Source organism: Malus domestica, chromosome 12 (genome assembly GCF_042453785.1).
Source record: "Malus domestica chromosome 12, GDT2T_hap1".
NCBI lineage: Eukaryota > Viridiplantae > Streptophyta > Magnoliopsida > Rosales > Rosaceae > Malus > Malus domestica.
The window spans coordinates 2,155,173-2,181,999 of NC_091672.1; the positions used below are offsets into that span (position 1 = coordinate 2,155,173).

At 38.6% G+C, this 26,827-nt stretch overlaps 1 protein-coding gene across 2 annotated transcripts; it reads right to left on the minus strand.

Moving 5' to 3' along the window:
* Positions 1-18,357: 18,357 nt before the first annotated feature.
* On the minus strand, positions 18,358-26,258 carry LOC114820095 (pleiotropic drug resistance protein 2-like). 2 transcript variants are annotated; one of them, XR_011574063.1, is made up of 19 exons: positions 25,759-26,258; positions 24,829-24,949; positions 24,627-24,715; positions 24,423-24,507; positions 24,048-24,338; positions 23,831-23,921; positions 22,842-23,742; positions 22,586-22,746; positions 22,333-22,436; positions 22,074-22,239; positions 21,765-21,967; positions 21,343-21,675; positions 20,879-21,253; positions 20,501-20,634; positions 20,194-20,421; positions 19,934-20,105; positions 19,593-19,847; positions 18,989-19,330; positions 18,358-18,720 (listed from the first exon to the last, which is right to left on the minus strand). XR_011574063.1 is itself a non-coding variant. In XM_070809789.1 (18 exons), exons 1-18 carry the CDS (start codon positions 26,136-26,138, stop codon positions 19,061-19,063), a joined length of 4,359 nt encoding a protein of 1,452 aa, XP_070665890.1. In that variant the 5' UTR covers positions 26,139-26,258; the 3' UTR covers positions 18,836-19,060. The 2 variants fall into 2 exon arrangements, 1 of the variants encoding a protein (XP_070665890.1); XM_070809789.1 differs by lacking the exon at positions 18,358-18,720 and having other exon boundaries at positions 18,836-19,330.
* Positions 26,259-26,827: the final 569 nt, after the last annotated feature.

Sequence of the window (26,827 nt, forward strand, 5' to 3'; positions counted from 1 at the left end):
GGACATGCACGAGTCCATGTGCCCCCCACGTGCGTCTCATACCTCGGGCTCGCCGGATTGGTTTTTCCGGTGGCCTGAAAACCGGAGATTTTTCAATCTCCTTGTTCTTCGTAATTTCTTAACCATTTTCTTCGTATTTTATATCAAAATGAAGCCCTAAACATGTAGTTTCACGTTACACTACTTTAAGGCTCTAAAAACTAGGAAATCTCATCGGAAAAATTCCAAGAAAACCGGCCAACTTTGAACTCAATGATCCCGACGTCCAAAACCTTCAAACGAAGCACTCCGAGCTTCCTTGGGACCTCACTAAGCTCACTATAAGCTTAGAATTTCCTGAAATCTAACAATTCATGTGTGCATGAACAGTGACATAAAACTGGGGTTTGGGTTTCATGTGATTTAGAAGGTTTCTCGTTCTAAAACTAGTACCAAACGACTCAGGAGATCGAAAAGATGAAGAACCTTACCTTTTTGGCGTCGATCCGCGATGTTTAGAGGGAATTTGGTCTCGTTCGTACGATTTCGAGAGGGAGAGAGTGACTGAAACAGAGAGGAGAGGGAGAGAGCACGGGGGAGAGAGAGAGAAAGGGTTGACCGTGTGTATGTGTGTGGTCCATCTCAAGCCATCACCATCCATTTCTTTTTCTAACTCCCTAACCACATAAATTACAAACCAATTTTAATCCAACTTAAATTATTTTCCAAAAGCTTATGAAATATGTGTAATTAGTCAATTAATATGTCACACACACACATACCTTAATACCCGTCAGGGTAATTCTGTCATTTCACGTCCCCGATATATAGAATCCCGGGACGGGCTGTGACAATAAAACATGGGGGTTAGTATGTTGATAACTGCTTTATTATATTTATATCAACTTGATCCACTCATGTTTGTTTTGTGCCCCCTTCAGGACTTAGAATAGAGGCAAACAATCCCGGCGTCAAGGCACTTCCACATCGGCATCTTCAAGTCCTCTCGGTGTATGACCCATTCTTTTATTCATTCAATTTTGTTTTAGAAATTCTTTTAGTGTTCTAGATTAGATGTGTGCTCTGAATACATTCCTCAAGAGTAGTTGGCCACATTTGGAAGAACTGAGGAAGATGGGGTGCTTGGTACTGGATGAAGTTGTTACGACAACGGTTTTTATTTGATTCGGTTTGAAGATGGCATTCTTTGTGACACGGTACAAGAGTTTTCTACAGGCAACACTGGTTGTCAGAGGAGTATTGTGAACTGGTATTCGGAGGATCGAATTTACGTTATGTGAAATTATGCATCCTCAGGAAATTACTAGTTGCTTATCGAGGCAACAAATGTGTGGTCGATATCTCGGGCGGCCGACTGTGGTATCGAATACTTATTTGTTGGTTTTGTTAAGCAAGTGGGCAAGAAAACCCATCTACGGAAGTTACAGCTTCGCTATTGTTGGGGCTCGACCCAAAGACACATCTGTTCTCGAAGTACGTGACGTTTCGTGTGCTTGGGTGAGACCCACTCTCATTTTCTAGTTTTGGTTTTCAATATAAGTATTTTAACTTCCTTTAGTTTAGTTACTTGTTTTTGTTGTTACAAATGTTTTGGGGGAAGTATTTCCGTTTTCAGTTTTAAGTTCAACACAAGTTTTCGACCTATATTTTATTACTTATCTATTTTGGTGTTATTGTATTTTACGTACATATTTTTTACCTTACGTCAATATGAATCTTCGACTTTATATTTTTATAAAGTATGTTTTCTACTCTTACATTGATGGGGAAAGAAGGTATGAGCTTGGAGGCAAGAAAGATGGAATCATTGCAACTAGATCGCGACGGGGTGGCATTTTCCCTTTTGTGCAACCACTCTGATTTGATTTCTTTGCTACATATATATTTTTCTTCTCCCTATTTTTGAGGTTTTTAGTGTAGTAAGTTATTTCAAATTTTGGGACGAAATTTTATTTAACGGGGGTAGATTGTAACAACCCATCCCAATCTTATCAGAACAAATAGGATATTTTCGTGAAATTGCATCTTGGGCTACATCTTTTCCTTTTAAAATTATTTTTGGGTCTTAATTGGTGTGCCAAGGGACTCACCCCTGATTTGGTTCCCTCGGCTTTCCCTTTTTTTTTCTGATTTCTAACACACACACACACATACATGCATGCGCGCGCACACACACACACACACACACACACACACACACACACACACACACACATACACACACATAGTTCTCTCTCTCTCTCTTCCTATCACTTTCTCTCCATTTCTTTCTTCCCGTTCCACACCCCTGAGGGCTCTCTCTCCTCTGCAACCTATCTTCCTCCTCATCCCTGAGCTTAACAACATTAGCAACCCTCCAAAGTGATGCAAGGACCTCGTGAACCCGTGGCTAGAAGCCGTGTACCCCAACAGTGACGTTGTCACTGTTCATCATCTTCCCTGACTTATTTATTGATTTCCCGACCAAGGTAAGCCTCGAAATTGGTCCCTATCATTGTAGATCATGTCTAGGTTCACGATTAGTAAGTTTTTTAGGTGGTTTTAGTGGTGTAGGAACTCGAAAAAACTCAAGGAAAGTCACTGTGCAAATATGGAAATTTCCAGGTCGTGATCATTTGGCCATCTTTCAGGCCATTTTTCGGCCAAATCCGGCCACCACTCGGTCCCCACTTAGTATGAAATGGGCGTTTGAAGTGGTGCCTAGAAATCCGGCTTATTCATTGGCCTGAAAACGGGTCAACCCGACCCAAGTCCTTTGAAACCAACCCAAAACCCATAGGTCTCCAGCCCAACCCGTGACCTTTTTAAGCCCAAACCCAATTAATTACCCCAGGCCCTTTTATCAACGCAATTCCCTAACCCATTAACCCTTTATCCTAAGCCCAACCCACCTAGACCTAATCCTAACCCAAGTCCAAAACCCTTAACCCGGAACCCTTTCTATACTAATTTCGACGTTTTGAAACCGTTTCCGACGTCAATTTTCCCGAATTCAATTGTTATAATATAGTTGTATTAATTGGATCCTTTATGTGCTTAGGGGTAATTATTGTGGCGTTTCCGTCTTCGCTAGTTTGCGTGGCTCTTCAACGGCGAAGTATCTGTGAGTGGACCCCTTCTAAAATGCATGTTTTAATAGTAGAAATGCATACATGAAAATCATGATTTAATGACTACGTTTTATGAGATAACATGCTTACTGAGGCTAGTTTGAATTATTACTATTTTTCCTATAACCCGTGTTCTTATAGAATATCTGATGGATGACGATATAATATTTAGAACACATTTAGAACACCTCTTTATAGTATAGATGATGGATGACTTTATACTATGAAGTTGCTTTTCAATATATATATGTTCAATGGTTTTGTACTTACCTAGTGGTCCTAATTCTGCTACGGGACTGATTCCGGTCCGTCCCGAGCGACGGTTATGGTGTTAGCATAAAGCCTGAAGTGTTTTTCCTCTGGCTATTAGCACAGGGACAGGGAGCCGGCACGGGGCATGGGGGCAAGGGGCATGGGGGTAATTTTCCTCTGGCTTTTTACACATAGACGGAGAGCCAGCATAGGGCCTGAAGAGATATTAGACATTCACTAGTGATTATGATATATACGAGATATGTTTTGAGACATTGCACGACATGTTAGGTTTTAGAAGACCTATTTTTATCATGATATATGAGTCTTCATAAAACCTGGGGGTTAGTATGTTGATAATTGTTTTATTATATATATATATCAACTTGGTCCACTTATGTTTGTTTTGCGCTCCCTTTAGGACTTAGAATCGAGGCATACAATCCCGACGTCAAGGCACTTCCGCATCGGCATCTTCGAGTCATTTCGGTGTAAGATCAATCATTTTATTCATTCAATTTCATATTATTTCTTTTAGTATTCTAGTTAGTTATATGCTCTGAACACATTCTTAAATGCATATTCTTTATTCTTTTATATTTATAAGTCTTATATATCCCTTGTTTTTAGCATTTGCACTCAATAAATAGCTTTCGTCACATACGGGTATCAGCCAACATGTACCTACCCTGATGTTCGGGGAATATCAAGGTCAGGGAGTGTCAGATTGGTATCAGAGCCAATCCCTGGCCAGAAGTGTGTCGACAAAGACGTCGGGCCCCTAAGGGGGTGGATTGTTATATCCCACATTGCACAGGGGAGTGGATCCTTATATGTACATGCCTTATATGTACATTCTTGTTTAACCTTTCACAAGAATGTAAGGTTGTATAAGTCTAACATGGTTTTACTGCTCGAAGGGCAAGCCGTAGGCAGTCTTTCAGAAACTGTAGGCTACCTTAGCGCACTCAGTAGCAGTTTTAGGGTTCCAAGGCGAGGGCGTATTACGTTATATGCCCCATTCGTCTCTAAGGCTTGGTTCCCCGCAGATTAGGCCAAGAGGCGCAAAATCCTTCAGTTAGGTGAGCCTTGAAAAAGACCATTGTGGCTACTGTTAGGAATCCCGGCGTATGCCATCATGCATCTAGTTATACTAGGGCAACCCAGCTCAACCACGTCTGGATGTTCGGATTGTAGAGTTTATCCTCCAGTTTTGGAGAGTAAACCCATGTGGGTGTCGAGGAATTAGTTTACCCTCTTGCACTGGAGATCATGATTGGTCCCTCGAGGGGTGCAATTCCTACGGTGAGTCCCTAAGAAGGGTGCGGTCTTCTTTTAAAGTGTAGGAGCGATTAGGTGTTGTAGACATGTAGTCGAGCCAAGTTGTAAATTACTTATGAATTCCTCATTGAAAAATGAGTGAAATGAACGAAAACATAGCTGTAAAGTATAAATTGCATAACAACATGATAATCCTCAGCTTGCAAGGTGGTGCCCATTGAGCTGCTTGAGTTCTTTAGGCTTTGATGTAGTGGGTGGTCACACATGGTACTTCCGCATATTGTAGGCGTTCCACTGCTTTTCGATCTCTTTATCGTTCATAGTGGCGAGGGTGTAATTACCTTTGTCGCTTACTTTGCTGATCTTATACGAACCTTTTCAGATGGGATCCATCTTTTTGGAGCCTTCTCTACGGGCAGTGATGAAGGCTTTTCTTAGGACTAGATCTCCAGGTTGGAACTGCCGGATCTTGGCCCTTTTTTTGTAGCTGGAGAGTAGTTGCTGCTGGTAGGTTGCGATGCAGGTGATGGTTTGCTAGCGCTTCTCCTCTGCCAGATCTAAACTTGTGGCTATTTCCTTATTGTTCTACTCAATAATTGGCAGTATAGTGCTGATAGTTGGCATGATAATGTTGGGAAATGATTGCTTCCGAACCAAATGCCAAAGAGAAAAGAGTATCACCGGTTGCTCGTCTTTTAGTGGTGCAATAAGCACATAAACATCCGTGGAGTTCGTCTGGCCATTTTCCCTTCTTGTCGGAGAGGGATTTCTTGAGGTAGTTGATGAATGTCTTGTTGGATGCTTCGACCTGCTCATTGCCTTGAGGATACCTCGGCGTGGACATGCGCTGCATGATGCCATACTTTTGGAAGAACTTCGCTAAATCTTTGCCAACAAATTGCGGGCAGTTGTCAATGACGATGGACCGAGGGATGCCAAATCGACAAATGATGTTCCTCCAAATGAAATGTTGTCCGTCTGAGTCGTGGTTGTCATGGGCTCTGCTTCTACCCATTTGGTGAAGTAATCGATTGCCATGATCATCATACCTTTGCCTCCAGTAGCGGGTGGCATTGGCCCTACCAAGTCGATTACCCACTGCATGAATAGCCAAGGACTCGTCTGCGGGTGTAGTTCGCTGGCAGGCAGTGTTGGTACGATTTGTAGCGTTAGCAATCGTCACACTTTTGTACTAACTCCTTAGCATCTTGGTGCATGGTAGGCCAGTAGTAGCATGTGTTAAGAGCCTTTGTGCTAAGGATTGGCCTCCAGAGTGATTTCCACAAATGCCTTCGTGGATTAGCTTAGAACTTTTAGGTCATCGAGAGGCGCTAGGGAACAGAGATGTGGTCCGGTGTAGGATCTTCGAATGAGAATGCCATTCCACATGTAGTAGCGTTTTGCCTTTATTTGGAGTGTTATACAAAAAATGTACCCTTTTTTTATATAAAATTCATTCAATCTTTTCTCTAATCCATTTTTTAACTTATAAGGGTACATTCTATTTTGTTGATTTGAAAATGTATCCATCTCAAGTTTAATAGAGGAAATTTAATAATATTATTAAGCTTTTTTTTTTTGAAAAATGTACCCACATTTTGGTACAATAATGTTTTGGTTAGTTTTGATGAGCATACCAATGTGTGTGTGTGTGTGTGTGTGTACACCCAATATATTGGATAATATAATTTATCTTTAATATTTTTTTAATCCCATAAATTATGGGTTTTATATAAAATCTCATTAATATAAATAACTACAAAATTTATTTTTAATTTTAAAATATTATAACCTACATATAAATACATTATTACATTAATATCAAGGATTTCGATCAAAAAATGAAAACCACAAAGGTTTTAGTCAAAGAATATTGGTATTTAAGGACCGCATCCAAAGTTTCCCAATAATATAGTAACCTACATAGAAATATATTATTACATTAATGTCAGTGACTTCAATAAAAAACTGAATATCAACAAGATTTCAGTAAAAGAACATTGATAGCTATAGACCGCATCCAAAGTCTCCGTTTCATAAATAACTAGCTACCCTCCTTAATTTTCTTGTGCAGAGAGAGGGGATGGGGGCAAGGATACCAATTAACTCTATAATTTCTACCAAGTAGACCAAACATGAGAAGTTTCTTTATATTCACTTGAACAACCAACCAGATAGAAACCCACCAAATTAAGCCAAAAGTAAACCCTAATAAGTGAGACAGTTACAGAAAAGAACTTTAATGATTGAGCAGTGACTGTGCCTGCTCTCAAATGGCAATTCCCAATTGCTGTTTAGTGGATCTAGTTTCTGAGATTGAATGTTTACATAAATTGGATGTATATCAATTGAATTCGCTGACAATGCATGGAGGCGTACGTACGTAGTAGAAAATGATGGCACGTCTATCTAACCCTAAATCCCTTATGGGAAATTTTATTTAGACCCATTTATCCTTTTTCTACACCCAACTTATAGTTTTTAATCTTGAAGTTTCAAATCTGCCCAACAATTTTCTTTCTACACCCATAATGAAAAAGAACAAAAAATATATATAATATAAAATTCCAACACTAGAAAACCCGAGCCATGCCATCACTCTAAACCCTAACCACCCCCAATTTCTACCCCTCCCAACCCCCCCCCCAACCGTCATCTACTTATCACTCACAGTGAAAGCCCCAAGGATCTTAGCCATCAATGTCCCTTTCCCGACCTTACGCCGGCCACACAATAGCTCTCTCTTCCATCCAATCCTTCGAACATGTCTGAATTATGCCGAAATTGTCGATGTGTCAAATCTAATTGTGTTGGACCATATGTTAATAATACCATTAATTTTTCCCAATATATATATATATATATATATATTGACATGTTTCTTTTGGGTTTTTTAATCGTGGGTTGTTGGGAATAATGTTCTAATTTCCAAATTGTTGTAGGTGGTAAGGGAGGTGGCGGTGGGGAGTTGGGGAGCTTAGAAACTGGGTGGTTGAGGTTTGAAGAGATAGGATGGCTGGAGTTGCCTATTGCTAAATTATTATTATTTTCTTTTTATTTTTGTTGGGTATAGAAAGAGAATTATTAGGCACATTTGGAATTTCAAAATAAAAAATAATAAGTTGGGTGTAGAAAGAGAATAAATGAGTCTAAATAAAAATTTTCATCCCTTATTTATTAGGTTACGTATACTTCATTGCCAAGTGTTGGTGCTTCTAGCCTTTTCAAAATGTCCAGAAAACTGGGCAATACATCATATATTATTATACTAGTGAAGAATTTTTTTTTTCAAGTGTCTTTTCACTTATACAAAGACATATGGCATATGTGTTCGTGTTTCGGGCACCTGCAATGATAGATGACGCTTTGCAGCTTGCTTGATAGATATAAGTCATTCCAGGGAAAATAAAATAAAATAAAAGTTACTCTAATTAAATACGTTATATATTGATCTGTCAATGAGCTTGCTTGATGGATATAAGTCATTCCAGGGAAAATAAAATAAAATAAAAGTTACTCTAATTAAATACGTTATATATTGATCTGTCAATGATTAGTAAAATGCTCCCCTATTAAACTATTACCGGATTATAATTCATAGATCTCATGTGAAGTTGTGTTTATTTTATTAAACTGTAAATTAAAACGAAGTACACCGCAAAAATCAACTTGATTAATATTCAAATTCACATTATGCGAGACAATTTGGTATAGAGACGCTTTTCATTTGGGTTTTGATATGTACACTCGCGTTTTATCAATGACAGAGCAACATAGAGGCCAGGATAAGCCCAGACCTGTCCTAAAACTTTTATAATTTATATTTGTCATCTGCTAGTTTTTACAATAAAGAAAATGCAGTTCATTAAGTAGTCATTAGTAGAATTTGACAATTACATAATGCCATGATTCCGAAACTTATGGTTGCCAACGACCTTTAGTTTTCCATAAACTCAGCTTTATTACTACTCTTCCACCAGTTTGCTACCACCTGCCAATATATTATTATATTGCATGAATATATCGTAACGTCACTTTATAACAAATTTTTTTTATCATATAAAAACCAATTTCTTTTTTGGTTGAATTCATATAAAAACTAATTCCCCATATGATCAAGCATTTCGAATGTCTAGCCTGATCCATCTTGTAATATTTGCTTAGCGTTTCAAGAGTACTGAAAGTATTCTAAATGCTCGTTACAAGAAAGAAAGAAATAATAATACTTCAGTATTATAATCTAGTGGTATTCCTCTTAATTTGTAAGTGAGATGTTGAATATTCGATTCTCGCTAAATACGAATTTAAACCACATTATTACTAGCTCATTGTAAGACTTAGCTACTCCACCACCCCTTAGTGTAGATAACATCGTTTTATTCAAAATAAAAAATATAAAAAATTGAACTAGTCCGATTTTGTCCTTAGATAATAATACTTCAGTATTATAATCTAGTGGTATTCCTCTTTATTTGTAAGTGAGATGTCGTATATTCAATTTTCGCTAAATGCGAATTTAAACCACATTATTACTAGCTCATTGTAAGACTTAGCTACTCCACCACCCCTTAGTGTAGATAACATCGTTTTATTCAAAATAAAAAATATAAAAAATTGAACTAGTCCGATTTTGTCCTTAGAATAATTCATAGTATGGGTTGGTATATTGACATATTTTTCACGGAATGATCATAATGATTTACATTGGACAAACTCAGAGACCACTTCTTAGAGATCAAAATGAGGAGTTATATCAATCTCAAAGACCATTGGCTTCAAGAGCCAATAAAATATATACTTGATTCCAAATATACTTGTATAATTGGCATCCATGCATGTGTGTAGTACGTGTTACAATAACAACAAAGTCTTATTTACTAAATAAGGCCGGTTGTATAAATCTTGGAACGTCACTACGCTAGGTTTTGCACTAAATCTTCCGTTAGCTCCAAACTTAATGTCTTTTCTTAAGGTCTCTTTCCAAGTCTCTTTCTGTTAGCTCCAACAATAACAAAGTCTTATACCATTGATTGATGATTTCTTTTCTCTTACTTTAGCTTCGAGCTATCATTGAAGACATCTAATGGCTTGTAACTTCTTTCTCTACCATACACTGGAATCATGTTTATAGCTAAGCCAATTTCTTTGCGGATGCTTATTTAGGCTAAAAATAGTATGTGACCTTTAACTATGGGCCTTTATTTTTACAAAAGATGAACAGTGAAACCAACTCAAAAATATATACCAAGTCCCTTACTTACAACACAAGAAAAGAATCAAGAACGAGTCAGTATCCCACTCATGACACAATCCTTTGATTAGAAGTTAAAATAACTTGTGATGCAAGACTGAAGGGAGCGCGAGGATTTAGTGGAAGTGGCTAACTGTTCTTCAGTCAAAGTAGGTAATAACTTATGTAATAAATAATTACTTTTTACGGGTGAGACTACTTTTTTCTCTCTATGCACTCTAGAATTGTTACTTTAGGTTTAAATTAGTAGCACTTTCCACATCACCATCATTTTATGGTTTCGTCACTTTCTAGGTGACGGTCAACACAATTCGGTTTAGGCGTCCAGGTAGATATTCCGGCTTGAAATGTGTCAGTTTGATATTAGAGCCAATAACGGCACGCCTAGCATTCCAACACACAACTTGGGACTTTCATCCAGTCTCTAATTGCCATTGGCTCAAACCTTTGAGAGAAAGGAACTCTCAACAATGCCATTACTAGCAATGGGTTTTCTATTCAAGACCCTCACATTTGCGAACTTTGCTACTCAATTGCTATCTCCCTTAGCGATGCTTTTAGGCCTTTCAATTAAGTTATACTTTGAACCGGTGTTACAGTATACACTAATACGATCCTTGGCTGTTAAATCCTTGACCACAAATCCAGCCCTCTAACCCTCTATCGGTTGCTCACAATCTGAAAATATATCCAAAAAAGATCAATGCTGAAGGAGCCTATTCTCCTTGCGCATCCAAGAATAAAGAACGAGTTCAAGATGAGGTAGGCAAAAACTTAAATTTACATCTCCCTCGGAAGCAAAAACCATATTTAGACGTGATTTTACATCTAAAATTTGAATCTCTCTGTTGGAGATTTGCTCCGATGTATGTTGGGAGAAGTTTCTTACAGCACATTTAAGTAATCGTCAATCTTATCAGTAGAAAACACGATCCATGTGCAATCGGAATTCATAATCATTCATAATCGTCAATCTTACAATAATCTTTTTTTTTTTGGTCAAACAAATTTTTTGTTAATTTTGATGAATGTACCCAGGTGTGTGTGTGTATATATATATATTGGAGTGTATAATTTATATTTTAATATTTTTAATCTTACAAATTACGGGTTTTATTTAAAATCTCGTTAGTATAAACATTTATAATGTTTAATTTTTAATTTAAAAAATATAATAACCTACATAGAAATATATTATTACATTAATGTCAGGGACTTCAATAAAAAACTGAAAATCAACAAGATTTCAGTAAAAGAATATTGATAGTTATGAACCGCATTCAAAGTCTCTGTGTCATAAATAACTAGCTACTCTCCTTAATTTTCTTGTGGAGATGGAGAGAAAGAGGATGGGCCAGGTTACCAAATAACTCAATAATTTCTACCAAGTAGACCAAACATGAGAAGTTTCTTTATATTCACTTGCCAACCAAACAGATAGAAACCCACCAAATTAAGCCAAAATTAAACCCTAATAAGTGAGACAGTTACAGAAAAGAACTTTAATGATTAAGCAGTGACTGTGCCTGCTCTCACAAATGGCAATTCCCAATTGTTGTTTAGTGGATCCAGTTTCTGAGATTGAATGTTTACATAATATGGATGTAATATGAATTGAATTTGTTGACAATGCATGGAGCCGTACGTAGTAGAAAATGATGGCACGTCTATCTAACCATAAATCCCTTATTTATTAGGTTACGTATACTTCACTGCCGATTGTTGGTGCTTCTAGCCTTTTCAAAATGTCCAGAACACTGGGCAGTACGCTATATATTATTATACTAGTAGAGAATTTTTTTTTGAAGTATTCCTTCACTTATACAAAGACATATGACATATGTTTTTGTATTTCGAGCACCTGCAATGACAGATGACGCTTTGCAGCTTGCTTGATAGATATAAGTCCTTCCATGGAAAATTAATAAAATAAAAGTTACTCTAATTAAATACATTATATATTGATATGTCAATGATTAGTAAAATGCTCCCCTGTTAAACTATTACCGGATTATGATTTACAGATCTCAGGTGAAGTTGTGTTTATTTTATTAAACTGTAAATTAAAACGAAGTACACTACAAAAATCAAATTGATTAATATTCAAAATAAAATAATTATGCAAGACAATTTGGTATAGAGACGCGTTTCATTAGGGTTTTGATATGTAAACTCTCGTTTTATCAATAACAAAGCCACATAGAGGCCAGGATAAGTCCAGACCCGTCCTAAAACTTTTATAATTTATATTTGTTATCTGCTACTTTTTACAATAAAGAAAAAGGAAAATTAATGAAAAGGATTTCAAATCTTTACATTTTAATAAAAAACCACTCACGAACTTTATTTAATAATAAGGACAAAAGACTAAAAAAATAAAAAAACTAACACATCCAACTTGCGCTCCCCCCCCCCCCCCAAAAAAAAAACTTCAAACACTCCATCTTTTCTCCCATCTTTTTCCTTAATAGATTTTTTTTATTTTTTTTTTCTACCAAGATAGTGAGAATTTTTTAGTGTGATCCCTAAAGGAACATTGGCTGCCATGCCCATTGATTGGATCACAAGCACTTTTGCTGGAAGGGGTTGTGGGCGAAGGTTTTTTGCAAATGCAGTTTGCAACAGGGCTGCTGGCGGGCACTTGAGTTTCATTCCTGGAGGGGGCTACAAAACCTTTGCGACTAGTAGAATGACACTGCTAACAGCACCGTATGACTTTGCTATCGGACAACTTCCAGAGTGCAGCCACTCATTACCCAATGCCTTGTGATTAGAATCTTATTTAGAGGAATTAGATTTCCTTTGCTGTTTCTTCCATGCATCGAAACTGAATGGCCATCCAGGACCAAAGATTGAGAGACAAATTGTAGCTGCCTTTGTAGCTAATGGATTAAACATGGGTGGTAGGGCCGAAGGTTGAGGCTCAACTATGTCAAAAGAATGCGAAATCCAAAATTGTGCACTTGGTTCTTTAAGCACACTGTTAGAGACATATTTACGGTAACCCCATATATAGTTTAGATTACTTGCACCTAAAGTTTCTATATTGTAATATTTTAGTTTCCTACCACTTATTGGAAAACTCAAAAACTCTTCTTCGGTGTTGAGCAGTCTGATTCAAAGAGGGAGAAGAATGTAGGGGAAAAGAATTTATGAGCAGAAAGAGAGGACCATTCAGAGTTTCATTTTAGTAAATTTTCATAAACAGTATCGTAAGTTTCATAAATAGTGTCGTAAGTTTTCATAAACAGTGTAGTAAGGTTTCATAAACAGTGTAATAAATTTCATAAACAGTGTATCGTGAGTCTGCGCGTCAGATTTTTTGTCATTTTTATTAAAATTATGTCTTTTTCATTAAAATTTAAGTTCTTTTGTCATTTTTATTAAAATTTAAGGGTTTTTCATTAAAATTTAAGTCTTTTTAATTAAATAAAGTTATAAGATGGTTTTTTATTAAAATAAACTTAGTCCAAGCCCTTTTCATGAAAGTTCCCTAAAGAAAATGCAGTTCATTAAGTAGTGAGTAGAATTTGACAATTACATCATGCCATGATTCCGAAACTTATGGTTGCCAACGACCCTTCGTTTTTCATAAACTCAGTTTCCAACGACCCTTCGTTTTTCATAAACTCAGCTTTATTACAACCCTTCCACCAGTTTGCTACCACTTGACAATATATTATTATATTGCATGAATATAATGTAACGTCACTTTATAACAATTTCTTTTTTTACCATATAAAATGTAACATCCCGTTCTGGATTTTTACAAAACAAAAGGGTAACGTTGTAATTTCATGTTGGTTTAGGATATTGGTTTAAAATATTGTTTTTGAGGGCCTTAATAGGTGTGCCCAAGGGGCCCACCTTTGGAGTTTGTCCTTGGCCCACACCTTTCTCTTTCTCTTTCTTCCCTCCCGTAGGTCTCACTCTCCCTTCTCTCTCGGCAAGCATCGAAGGGTGCCATGGGGGAAAGCACCACCTGAGAAACCACTCATTTCACCCTTTAGACCTCACGAGCTCAAACCCGAGCCCTGTTACGAAGGAAAAATCGAGCCGTGAGACTCTAACTCCAAACTCCGATGAGAACAAAGTTCCACGACGCGACTTTGAATGATTTTGTAACTTTTCCGATTTGGGTAAGCCTCAAAACACTCCAAATGCTTCTCTTTTTGTCCTTATAGTTCTTTTCTGACCACGTAGTTGTGTTTAGACGTCAAAATACGAAGAAACACCTCGGAGGACTATATTCCCAGTTTTCCGACGAGGTGTTAAGACTTGTAGACGTTTTCCGATCATATTCCAACCACGACTGGCCACGAGGAAGGTGTATTTCGACTCCTTGCTTCACGGGTTTCATTTTGGTATTTTAGTTCATTTGTTTTGACTAAGTTTCGAGCTCCATTAGAGCTCAGGAATTCTCCAACCGATTTCTGGCCTTCTTTTCCCTTGGGTCCGGTGACTCACAAACATTAGACCTAAAACCTTTTTTACCCAGCCCATTTGAGCAGCCCAATCCCTTAGCCTTTTAAACCAAATGACCTAATTAAATAATCAGGCTTTCAAGCCCAAAACCCTAGTTTAACCAGGCCCACCCAGCCCGTTGAACCCAAACCCTTCACCCTTTGAAACCAGGCCTTGGGGCCTAGGACCCTTCGTCCCAAACCCACCAGCCCAACCCGGATGAAATATTCTCTAGAATGTTCCTGGAATATTCTTAGTGTTGACTTTTTCAAAATTTACTCGGGACCCTTCTTAGGGTAATTCAACATCTTGAATCCGTTTTTGATGTCCGTTTTCCCAAATTCAATCGTTATAGTATAGTTTTATTAATTGGATCCTTTATGTGCTTAGAGGCAATTATTTGTGGCGTTGCCGTCTTCGCTAGTTTGCGTGGTTCTTCGGCAGCGGAGTATTTATGAGTGGACCCCTTCTAAAATGCATGTTTTAATAGTAGAAATACATACATGAAAATCATGATTTAATGATTATGTTTTATGAAATGTTTTATGAGATATTATGCTTACTGAGAATATTTTGAATTACCATATTGTATCGAACTCATGTTCTTTGTAGTATAGATGATGAATGACTTTATACTGCTTATGAACGTGTTTTTGCACACTTTTTTATAGTATAGATGATGAATGACTTTATACTATGAAGATGTTTTTGAGATACACACACACACACACACACACACCTATATTTGGAAAGTCTATGTTCAATGGTTTTGTGCTTATCTAGTGGTCACTATACTGCCACGGGCGAGGATTATGGTTGTTAGTTGTGGGCTGGGAGAAATAATCTCTGGCTTCGAGTCGAGAGACATGGAGTGTAACATCCCACATCGACTAACTGAGAGGGGGTGATGTGCCTTATATGTATATGCCCACCTCCATATAGCACGAGACCTTTTGGGGACTCACTAACTTCAGATTCCATCGGAACTCTGAAGTTAAGCAAGTTCGGGCAAGAGCATTCCTAGGATGGGTAACCTCCCTGAGAAGTTCTCGTGTGAGTTTCCAGAAACAAAACCGTGACGGAGTGGTCAGGACCCAGAGTAGACAATATCGTGCTACGGCAGAGTCGGATTGGGATGTGACAAAATGGTATTAGAGCCACCCTGCCGTGTGGTGCGAATGTGCCGACGAGGATGTCGGGCCCCTAAGGGGGTGGATTGTAACATCTCACATCGACCAACGGAGAGGGGGTGATGTGCCTTATATGTACATGCCCACCTCCATATAGCACGAGGCTTTTGGGGACTCACTGGCTTCGAATTCCATTAGAACTTCGAAGTTAAGCAAGTTCGGGCGAGAGCATTCCTAGGATGGGTGACCTCTTTGGGAGTTCTTGTATGAGTTCCCATAAACAAAACCATGAGGGAGTGGCAAAGGTCCAAAGTGGACAATATCATGCTACGATGAAGTCGAACTAGGATGTAACATGGAGCTGACATTGGGCTAGGAGAAATCATCTCTGGCTACGGGCGCAGAGACATGGAGCTGGCATTGGGCCATGAGATATTGTTATTGGATACCACTAGTTAGCCCACTATATACGAGATATGTTTTATGAAAGGTTTTATGGCATGCTAGGGTTTTCGGAAAACTTATTACATATTATGCTATTGAGTTTTCATTAAACTTTGAGGGTTAGTATATTGAATAACTATTTTATTATGTATATATATCAACTTGGTCCACCCATGTTTGTTTTGCCCCCCCTCAAGATTTAGATTCGAGGCGTACGATCCCGACGTCAAGACACTTCCGCATCAGCATCTTCGAGTCCTCTCGATGTAGGACCCATCTCTCTGTTCATTCAATTTTATATTATTTCTGTTAGTGTTCTAGATTAATTGTATGCTCTGAACATGTTCTTCATTTGCATATTCATTTTATTTAAATTTCTATTACCTTATTCAGATTTTCAGTTTTCATGCATTCTAATATGGCTTTGTCACCTTCACGTGTCGGCCAGCATGTGCCTACCCTAGTGTTCGGAGAATATCAGGATCGGGCGTGTCTTAAAAACTAATTCCTTTTTTGGTTCAATTCATATAAAAACTAATTCCCCATATTATCAAGCAATTCGAATGTCTAGCCTGATCCATCTATAATATTTGCTTAAGGTTTCAATAGTACTGAAAGTATTCTAAATGCTCGTTACGAGAAAGAAAGAAAGAAATAATAATACTTCAGTATTATAATCTATTGGTATTCCTCTTCATTTGAAAGTGAGAGGTTTTAGATTTGATTCTCGCCAAATGCGAATTTGAACCACATTACTACTAGCCCATTGTGAGACTTAACTACTCAACCACCCCTTAGTATAGATAATATCGTTTTATTCTAAAAATAAAAATAAAAATAAAAATAAAACACTAAACTAGTCCGATTTTGTCCTTAAAATAATTCATAGTATGGGTTAGCATATTGACATATTTTTCACGGAATGATCATAATGATTTACAGTGGACAAACTCAAAGACCAAAATGAGGATGGCAATCTAAAGGACCATTGGCTTCAAGAACCAATAAAATATATACTTGATTCCAATATATACTTGTATAATTGGCATCCATGCATGTGTGTAGTATGTGCTACAATAACAACAAAATCTTATTTACTAAATCGGGCCGGTTGTATAAATCTTGGAACGTCACTGCACTCGGTTTTGCACTAAATCTTCCATTACCTCCAAACTCCATGTCTTTTCTTAAGGTCTCTTTCCAAGTCTTTTTCTGTTAGCTCCAACAACAACAACAACAACAACAACAACAACAGAGTCTTATTCCACTGATTGATGATTTCTTTTCTCTTACTTTGGCTTCGAGCTATCATTGAAGACATCTAATGGCTAGTAACTTCTTTCTCTACCATAACCTGGAATCATGTTTATGGTGAAGCCAATTTCTTTGCGGATACTTGTTCAGGCTAAAAATAGTATGTGACTTTTAACCATGGGCCTTTCTTTTTACAAAATATGAACAATGAAACCAACTCAAAAATATATACCAAGTCCTTTACTTACAACACAAGAAACGAATCAAGAGCAAATCAGTATCTCACTCATGACACAATCCTTTGATTAGAAGTTAAAATAACTTGTGATGCAAGACTGGAGGGAATACAAGGATTTAGTGGAAGTAGCTGACTGTTCTTCAGTCAAAGTAGGTAACTTATGTAATAAATAATTATTTTTTACATATGAGACTACTCTTTTCTTTCTATGCATTATAGAATTAGTTACTTTAGGCTTAAATTAGTAGCACTTTCCACATCACCATCACTTTATGGCTTCGTCACCTTCCGGGTGACAACCAACACAATTCGGTTCAGATGTCCAGGTAGATATTATGGCTCGGAGTGTGTTAGTTTGGTATTAGAGCCAACATCAACACGCCTAGCGTTCCAACACACAACTTGGGACTTTCATCCAGTCTCTAATTGCCATTGGCTCAAACCTTTTAGAGAAAGGAACTCTCAACAATGCCATTACTAGCAATGGGTTTTCTATTCAAGATCCTCACATTTGAGAACTTTGCTACTCAATTGCGATCTCCCTTAGCGATGCTTATGGGCCTTTCGATTAAGTTATACTTTGAACCGGTGTTACAGTATACACTAATACGATCCTTGGGTGTTAAATCCTCGACCACAAATCCAGCCCTCTAACCCTCTATCGGTTGCTCACAATCTGAAAATATATCCATGAAAGATCACTGCTGAAGGAGCCTATCCTCCTTGCGCATCCAAGAATAAAGAACGAGTTCAAGAGGAGGTAGGCAAAAACTTAAATTTACATCTCCCTCGGAAGCAAAAACCATATTTAAACGTGATTTTACATCTAAATTTGAATCTCTCTGTTGGAGATTTGCTCCGATGTATGTTTGGAGAAGTTTCTTACAGCACATTTAAGTAATCGTCAATCTTATCAAAAGAAAACACGATCCATGTGCAATCGGAATTCATAATCATTCATCAAGAGCAAAGTTTCCGAAACAACAAACCGGTTAGGAACACTTTAAACTCATCCATAGCAAGATACAGGAAGATTACGATCAGCTACATGTTACAAATTCCCCACAATTCATGGTACCGAGGATAACCTGGTTCAAGCATCATTAGAATTACATTTTGAAGAACAGACCCGACCACTATTCAATCTCCGCTGGCACAGCCCCTACAGCCGCAATGCACACACTCGATAACCTTCTCCTCCCTCAGATGCTTAGGAACTCGGCAAACACACGTGGTGGCAAAGTTATGGTCCCGGGGCTGCATGCATCTTAAACAGCAGGGCCGTTCGTAACCAGGCTGCATTTCAAACACAAACCATATGTCATCACATGTTGTTAGATAAATAGACTTTAGATAAAAAGACACAAACTACATGAGTATGCAATATTTTCTTTCAGTATCCTAATTAAAGTACAGCTTTAATACGACCTTATTTAATATCAGACACTCAGCTTCAGCTATGTTTTTAGTACAAGCAACACTCATACAAAAGAATGCAATAATACACAAGATAAATAGGGGAAAATGGGAAAGCTGTTTTGGTTGGTTTTCCTCCATTACTTACAAAATGCTAATCTTAACACTCTCCAAGACTCTCTGAGTCGATTTGCAGTAGTATGTAAAGTTGGTTCTTTCTTTATCTCCTTTGGAAGTTAAGGAACTTGATGCCATAGGCAAACACAAAGCAGAAAAGGAGAACCCAACCGACATGTGCGGCGGCGACGGCGGGAAGGAAATCATACTCAAAACCGAAGGCATCTTTGAGGAACTTCTTCAATGGCATGGTGCCATATCCAGGGAGGACAAGGTCACCATTTTTGTCGCCCACTTGGGATGTCACAAGGCCATAAAGTGTCCAGGACACAGGGGAAGCCCAGTAGTACCACCTCCACCAGATTGGTATTTGCTGCAACACAAACAGAAATTCAAAGTGAATGTGGATTTTTGAACTATGGATGGTTAAACGAAAGCAATGCACATCGATCGCTTATTTGGGTTATTTTGGGATTCATTTCGTAAAAAGCAATTTTACTTGTAAAAGATTTTGTCAAAAGTGCTTCTTAAAGAAGCATATGGCAGGCATTTCTCCAGAAAGCTCTTATATGAGCAATAAGCTTAGCTATTCCAGAAGCAATCCCGAATAGGCCCTTAATTTTGATATCACATACCGGTCTTGGAATGAGGAAGCCGCAAAACAAGTTCCAGAACATGAGGAAGAAGGACATGACAATGGCAGCAATCTGATGGCCTGGAGTCAGTGCAACGACCATCATGCCGTACATGGTGAAGTAGACGAAGCACATTAGGATATAGTAGTAAAACCACGAGAATTTGCCGATTTTCCACTCAAATCCAATCATGGAGTAGAGGAGAAGTGTATATATGAATGTTTGGATTGCAACATAAATTGTCTCGATAGCCACCTGCAAAAAAAGAAGATAACTTGTCAATCAAGTAATATGATGTCTGCAACAAGGTCTCTAAGCAATTTGTCAATTTTATACATTACCTGAGCAAATGCATAGGGCAGTTCAGAATACATTCCGGCAGCTCTTTTGCGGTAGAAAACTGTTCTTTCAATGGCAACAACAGATTGGACCGCAGAAGCATTTGTGGCTCCAAGGAAAAGCACAGCAGCATACATGGCTCCCAAAAGGTTCATCAGATCTTGCTGTTGGGCTCTGTTACAAGAAAATTTTCATTCACAGTAAATAGAGATGTCGATAACATGATTTCATCAATTATGCAGTTAAAAAAACCAGAGCTTACGTCTGATGTCCTTTCTGCCAAAAGATAAGACCGAATAAGACACCGATGACAATGGTCATGAAGAATCGGATGGCATTGTACCGAGGGTTTCTCCAATAAGACCAATGCATTTTCCAAAAACAAGCTTTGCACTGAACAGGGAAAGGTTGGGAGTATTTGGTTGGAAAGTAGAGATCTTTGGACCCGGGAGCCGGTGTACTAAGCTCTTTGATAAGTTCTTGGTTCCTCCTAAAAGAACATTGAGGAAGAGTGAGAATCATAAAACTAAAAATCATAGCTTACCCGAGAAAGATATTACGACACTTACTGGTAAAGCAAGGAGTTTGCGTAAATGTCTGCAAAATCCACATCAAGTTGAGCTTCAACCGCAGGAGCAGTGACCTCCAGCATCCATGTAGCAGGATTGTAACCATCCTTGATCTTGGTCACACCCGGGATGGCCTATAGATGGTTAAATATACGAGTCCAGATAGCATTAAAATCATAGGAAATGACTTCCACACCATGCATTTTCTTCTTATGCACACCTCGTGTATTTCTGTCACTTGATTCTCCTTTGATTTATTCAAAGTAAAGACTAGAAATAATAGGCGTGTGCAAGAGAGAAAATGCACGTGCGGAAACCGCTTCTCTAAAATCACTAGTGAAGGACGTACAAGAAATAAGAACTGAAAGGAAAACTCACTTCAAAATGCTCTACAAGCTTGTGAGAATGGCGGCCGAGGGGTCCACCATAAATGACTTGCCCTCCACGTTTCATCAGAAGTAACTCGTCGAAAGCTTCAAAAATATCTATGCTTGGCTGGTGAATTGTGCAGACAACAGTTCTGCCTGTGTCCACCGTGTTTCTCACAGTACGCATGACGATAGCAGCAGCCCTGGCATCGAGACCAGATGTCGGTTCATCCATAAAAATGATAGAGGGATTAACAACCAGCTCCACAGCTATGGTTAGTCTCTTCCTTTGTTCTGTTGAAAGACCATCTATTCCCGGGAGGCCAACAAGAGAATCCCTTAGTGGATTAAGCTCAACCAAAGCCATGACTTCTTCAACAAACATCTGTATCACCATTAGGAAGAAACTTTTGGTACTTGAGAAGATTGAAAATAGGATTTCAAGAAGAAAGGAAAGATTCCAGTGCAACATACCTTTCGTGTTTGTGTATTTACATCAGAAGCAAGACGGAGCCAGGCTGAATACAGGAGAGATTCATAGACAGTAACATGTGGGGAATGGATGTCATTCTGTTCACAATAACCGCTGACACGAGCAAATGTTTCTTGGTTCTTTGGATAACCTGATATGTTAATGGTCCCTTCGATATATCCACCAGTCTTTCTACCTGCCAAGACGTCCATAAGAGTTGTCTTTCCAGCACCACTAACACCTACAAGGGCTGTCAATATTCCGGGCCTAAAAGCACCACAGACATCTCGTAGCAATTGAAGGCGATCTTCTTCAACTCCATGAGTCTTCATTTCCTGGAATCAGTAATCGATAGAAATATATTTGTTGATCAAAATGAGTATGTAAAGCATCCGGAATAAAATGTCTAAAATAAATTACTCACAGAGGGCATATCCACGAAGTAGTTCACATGGTTAAACATAAGTGAAAGGGGTTGGAAGGGCAAAGCCATTCCTTTCTTTGGTGCATGATCCGAATCAACAACCATTTCTGAAGAACTTTTCACTGTCATTTCTTCACTTAACGACTTCTTTCTCTTTCCTTCACTTTCTTCATCAGATACGATGGCTTTTGCATCCTCGAGAGCTGATGTTGGTTTCCCCAAAAAAAAAAAAAAAAGGCGGGTGTGTCAGCTCCAGAATTTCATTCCGTTAAGAAAAAAGAGTACAGCTTCAAAATGAGATGAACTTACGGTTCAGGTAAGTCAATGCTGCAATGAACAAGATGTTGAAGAGAAGAGAGAAACCAAATAGTGCTCCAATACATATCCAAAACCAGTGTTCATCTGTGAAGAATCCTCTAGACATGAGGAGGACTTTCCCGACTGTAGTTGCTTTAATTCTTGAATCTGTATTTGGCTGCAAACGAAGATAAGAGTTGATTAGATGAACATTTTTTTATGGAACAAAAAATCATGAACTAAAGACAATCAAACCATAGAGAGATCTTACTGCGCTCCATCTTTTGTCGAGGAATTCATTCATGACGATTGCATTTTGTCCGTACATAATAGGGGAAATGTAGTAGCCCCATAGCATCCAAGGCTCAAGGTCGTCTGCATTCATAAGAAGAAAAATGGCTTAGAAAGTGAACAATCATAAAAAAATTGAAATTTTCAAGAAACTTAGAACAAATTTAAGCATGCTAATGACTTGCTCTAACTACATTAACACGATATAGTTAGATATAAGATTGATTACTTACTTTTGGAAACGATAAATCCTCCCAGGACAAATACCATTAGCAAGGTAAAGGTACCGAGCGTGCTAGCAACAACTTGTGCTCTCCCAATTGCAGCAATGAGCCGAAAGAGGGACAGAGCCATCTGATGTATGCCAAAGAATGCCAAAAACTGTTTGAAAAATCTGGAGCAGTGAAGAAAAAATCATTTGAGTTGGTAATCCGGAAGGATATAAATTTATAAGATTGGAAACTAAAAAATATGAACATTACTATTTACCTACTAGCAGCTGGAGCAAATCCAATGGTGTAATAGGTAAGAATGATCCAAATCCCAGATTCCATGAACGAAAGTGGGATCCTGAGGACCCAAATTGGTAATCCAAAAGCCCATGCAGGATAAAACAACAAATCCCTCTGCTTATAGAAAACAGGAAGTCTGAAAACAGTCATTGCCAGTTCTGCCATACCATTAAACATCACATTGATCAGACTGCAGAACAGTGCTCCGAAAAATTTTCCTCCATCTTGTACTGTCCCCACAGACATTTCTGTTCTAAGGAACACAGTCAAGGCAATCAATGACATGATCGTTATCTGCGTGGTCTTAAATATGTACACAAACGAATTGCGCTTCATTAGCCGCCACTCCCTTGCAAAACATGCCTTGAACAATTCCCAGTTTGAAATGCCATACTTCTTTGTGACCAATGCAGCTGGATGAGCTCTGGACTTCTCATAAGGAACCCCGAGATCAGCTGCAAGCTGTTGGCCAATACAAAAAGAGTTGAAGGCCTCCACGAACTCAGGAGCCGAAATATATCTGTAAGGTTGGCTTTTTTTTAACCAATACTGCTCTTGGTCCTTCCTGGATGTCACTTCTTGCAAAAAATCAACAACTCCTTTCCTCTCTGGGCACTTGAATCCCATGCGTTCGAAGAACTCGAGGACACTCTCGCGCGGACCTTGGTACACGATCTGCCCTTCCGAAAGCAGGATTAGGTCATCAAAGAGCTCAAATGTCTCCGGTGCAGGCTGCAGAAGAGAGATGACCATGGTAACATCCATTATGTGAACCAATTGCCTCATGTATCTGCATATCTGAAAAGTTGTGGAACTGTCTAACCCTGTTGATATTTCATCCATCAAAAGAACCTTTGCTGGTCCTACCAACATCTCCCCTACGCATTGTTCAAGAATTAGTCCCTAAACCATAATTATAAGAAGATTTGATGAACAAAATTAATAACATGGTGCAAAAAAATGTACCGGTGGTCAAGCGCTTTTTCTGGCCACCGGAAATACCCCTCCTCATATCATCACCAACCAAGATATCAGCACAGGTATCCAATCCAAGTATCTGTAAAAACTTATATGCTAAATAGTCAGATTTTCCAAAAATCATAATCCAGTAGAGATTTAAGGGACAGAAATAAACAGGGGTGTGCGGAAATCATTTGTCTTAAAAAATGAAGGCAATACAAACCTTGAGAACATAATCTGTGACCAAACTAGTCTTCTGGCCTGAGACTGAGGTGGCTTTCATGAATGCATCAATCTCGGGGTCCGGCTTGATTCCGGCTTCTTTCTCTCTTCTTGAGAGTTCAGCCAGCATTTGGTATCGAGTTCCGACACCCAAACAACGTCCCGAGAAATCCAACGTCTCTCTCACTGTCATTTCTCCGTAGTGTAGATCATGCTGACTAATGTAAGCACATGTTCTTCTAGGAACAAACTCATGCAGCTCATGGCCACAATATGTGACTTTCCCAGAAACCTGCTTACCATTTTCCAAGTAATATCAATAACAAAGCTTAATAATGCACACTAATTAAAAAATTTGGAGAGAAAAATATCTCACTCTTAGATCATCGTCAAGCTTTCCTGCAAGTGCTAGTAACAAGGTTGTTTTGCCTGCACCTGGAGGACCCAAAAGTAGGGTCATCCTGGGAAATTACCAAATCAGTTCATTGTTGATAGCATTCGCCTATGCACCTGAGGTTCCGAATTCGGAGTTCGAATCCCATCCCCAACTCAAAACTATACAGCTGATGTAATTTCATACCTGGAAGGTCTGACTATTCCACTGACATCTTTAAGTATCTGGATTTTTCTCTTTTTTGATGGAGCAAGCTTAATTAATCCCAGAACACTCTGCAGCTCAAAAAAACTAATGTCTTGAAAAAATAATAATTTAAAGAAATTAAAAAAGTTAAGAAGGAAAAATAAGTTTTTCATAAAATTAGTTAAACCAAGAGAAATCAAACCTCAATGGTGTTCAAGGTAGCATTAAGTAGAGTAGGCAGTGCTCTGCTCCCAACATACACATCCCCATCCATAGACAAGTTCTCATATCGAACTTCAATCTTCGGAATTTCGATCCCCACACTACAAAAATTACAAACATTGACAAAAACCAAAACATTAAAACATTAAAAAAATCCTAAAAAAACCAAAAAAAAATAAGCTCCGTTTTATACCAAAAGTTGTTTTACTTTAAAGTTAAGCAGTAAAAATGTATTGGTAAAAATAAAATACTTTGTTTATTTTAAAATCAATAATCTCCAAACAACAACTTATAAAAGCAGTCTCCATGTTGCTTTCATAAAAAGTGGAGTTGAGTTTTCGATGAATAATTTCAATTCTTGTAATATTCTCATTAGTTATTTAAAAATGATATGATTTATCTTTCTACATACATTTTTATCACTTGAATAATAAAGTGACTACCACAACTGCCGCCATAACCACAAACGGCATCACCACCGCTACCGTCTCCCCTAGCACAATTGTTACCACTACACTCCAACCACCACATCCCCCAATTGGCACCACCATTATCATACCGCCAACATTGCTACCACCATCACCACCACCACCACTAACGCCGCTGCCACAACCATTGCCTCTGCCACCTATGTTCATTTTTGCTGTTACATACAATTATATATTTTTATATTAAAATTAACCAAATCTTTAAAAAAAAAAAACAAAAAAAAAAACAATCCCAAACTGACTCTTAATTTCCTAGTTTTAAAAAAAGCAAATATATGATTTTTCAAGACAAAGTTTCGTAAATTAGACCAGTTAACTAAGACAGTCTGTAACCGCCCATACACTCGAATTTGAATCGTCTGTAAATTTGAGTAGTTCATAATATCGCTTTCTACTAAAAAAGAAAAGAAAGAGTTTCAAACCTATCAGTTCTGTCCCTAAGTCTTCTCAAGAAACTTTCGTTATCATCTTCCACAACCTTCAATATACTCTCCATCAACTGCTTCCTGTCCTGCATTCCCAGCTTCGTCACGTCCACCTCATCAGTCACCACCCTCCCATTGTCCAGCACCTGCGTCAGCATCCCTCTTTTCAACCTGTCATACGTTGGCAGCCGCTGGATCGCCGCCCACCGCAGGTCATCCTCCTCATCCTGCCGCCCGCTCCTGTTGAACACATCCGGCGGCGCCTGCCACACTTCCCCGAAACTTGTGGACGCCCAGCTCCTCTTGCTTCCCAACCCCCAGCTTCTCCGGCTGCTGGTCGACTGGGCCAGATCGTCGCTCGCCAAAGCCGCCGCCATTTTTGATCTAATTCAACACAGCTCTTGCTTGTGTCCAACTTATCGATTATTCGCCACGTTGCTCATAAAATCGTGGTAAAAGGAAGCAACGACAACTGAGAGTTCGTTATATTAACTGAACTGTGCCGGTGCTTTGGATATTATAGCAAACTCAGGTGCTTAAAGAAATGGTTGGGGGCAAGGTTCTAAAAGTCGCTAGGCACTAGTCGGGCGACGGGCTGGGGCCTAGTGGCTAGGCGGGCGCCTAGGCGGACTAGGCGGATTTAAGTAAATCTATCATATTTCAGGTAAATAAGTGTCTGCTTCTACTTGAAATATATATAATTTCATCATAAACTACAAAATAGAATGCATATATATCATGAAGTATTGGAACATAATGAAAACATGTGAAATAAGGATATAATGTTTGTTCATTCAAGTATGCAACAAGTCTCTTGCAATTTATTGGAAAAAAACAAAATGCAAAATGAAAGTTATGTATTTTCTGTCTAAGTGAGTTGCAACCTAGGCGGGTCTAGGCGGGGTGCCTAGACGGGCTAGGCGGGTGCCTAGGTGGTCTAGGCGGTGGGCTGGGGCCTAGGCATTAATCGGGGCGGTGGGCTGGGGCCTAGCGCCTAGGCGAGGCCTAGGCGGCGCTAGGTGGGGATTTTTAGAACAGTGGTTGGGGGTGGTGGGACTTAATCATC

Coding starts and splice junctions, on each gene's coding strand:
- LOC114820095 (XM_070809789.1), bottom strand. CDS start 26,138: ATGGCGGCGGCTTTGGCGAGCGACGATCTGGCCCAGTCGACCAGCAGC. Junction 24,950..25,758: donor CTTAGGGACAGAACTGATAG/GTTTGAAACTCT, acceptor TAATTTTTGTAG/TGTGGGGATCGAAATTCCGA. Junction 22,437..22,585: donor AGGATTTATCGTTTCCAAAA/GTAAGTAATCAA, acceptor TTATGAATGCAG/ACGACCTTGAGCCTTGGATG.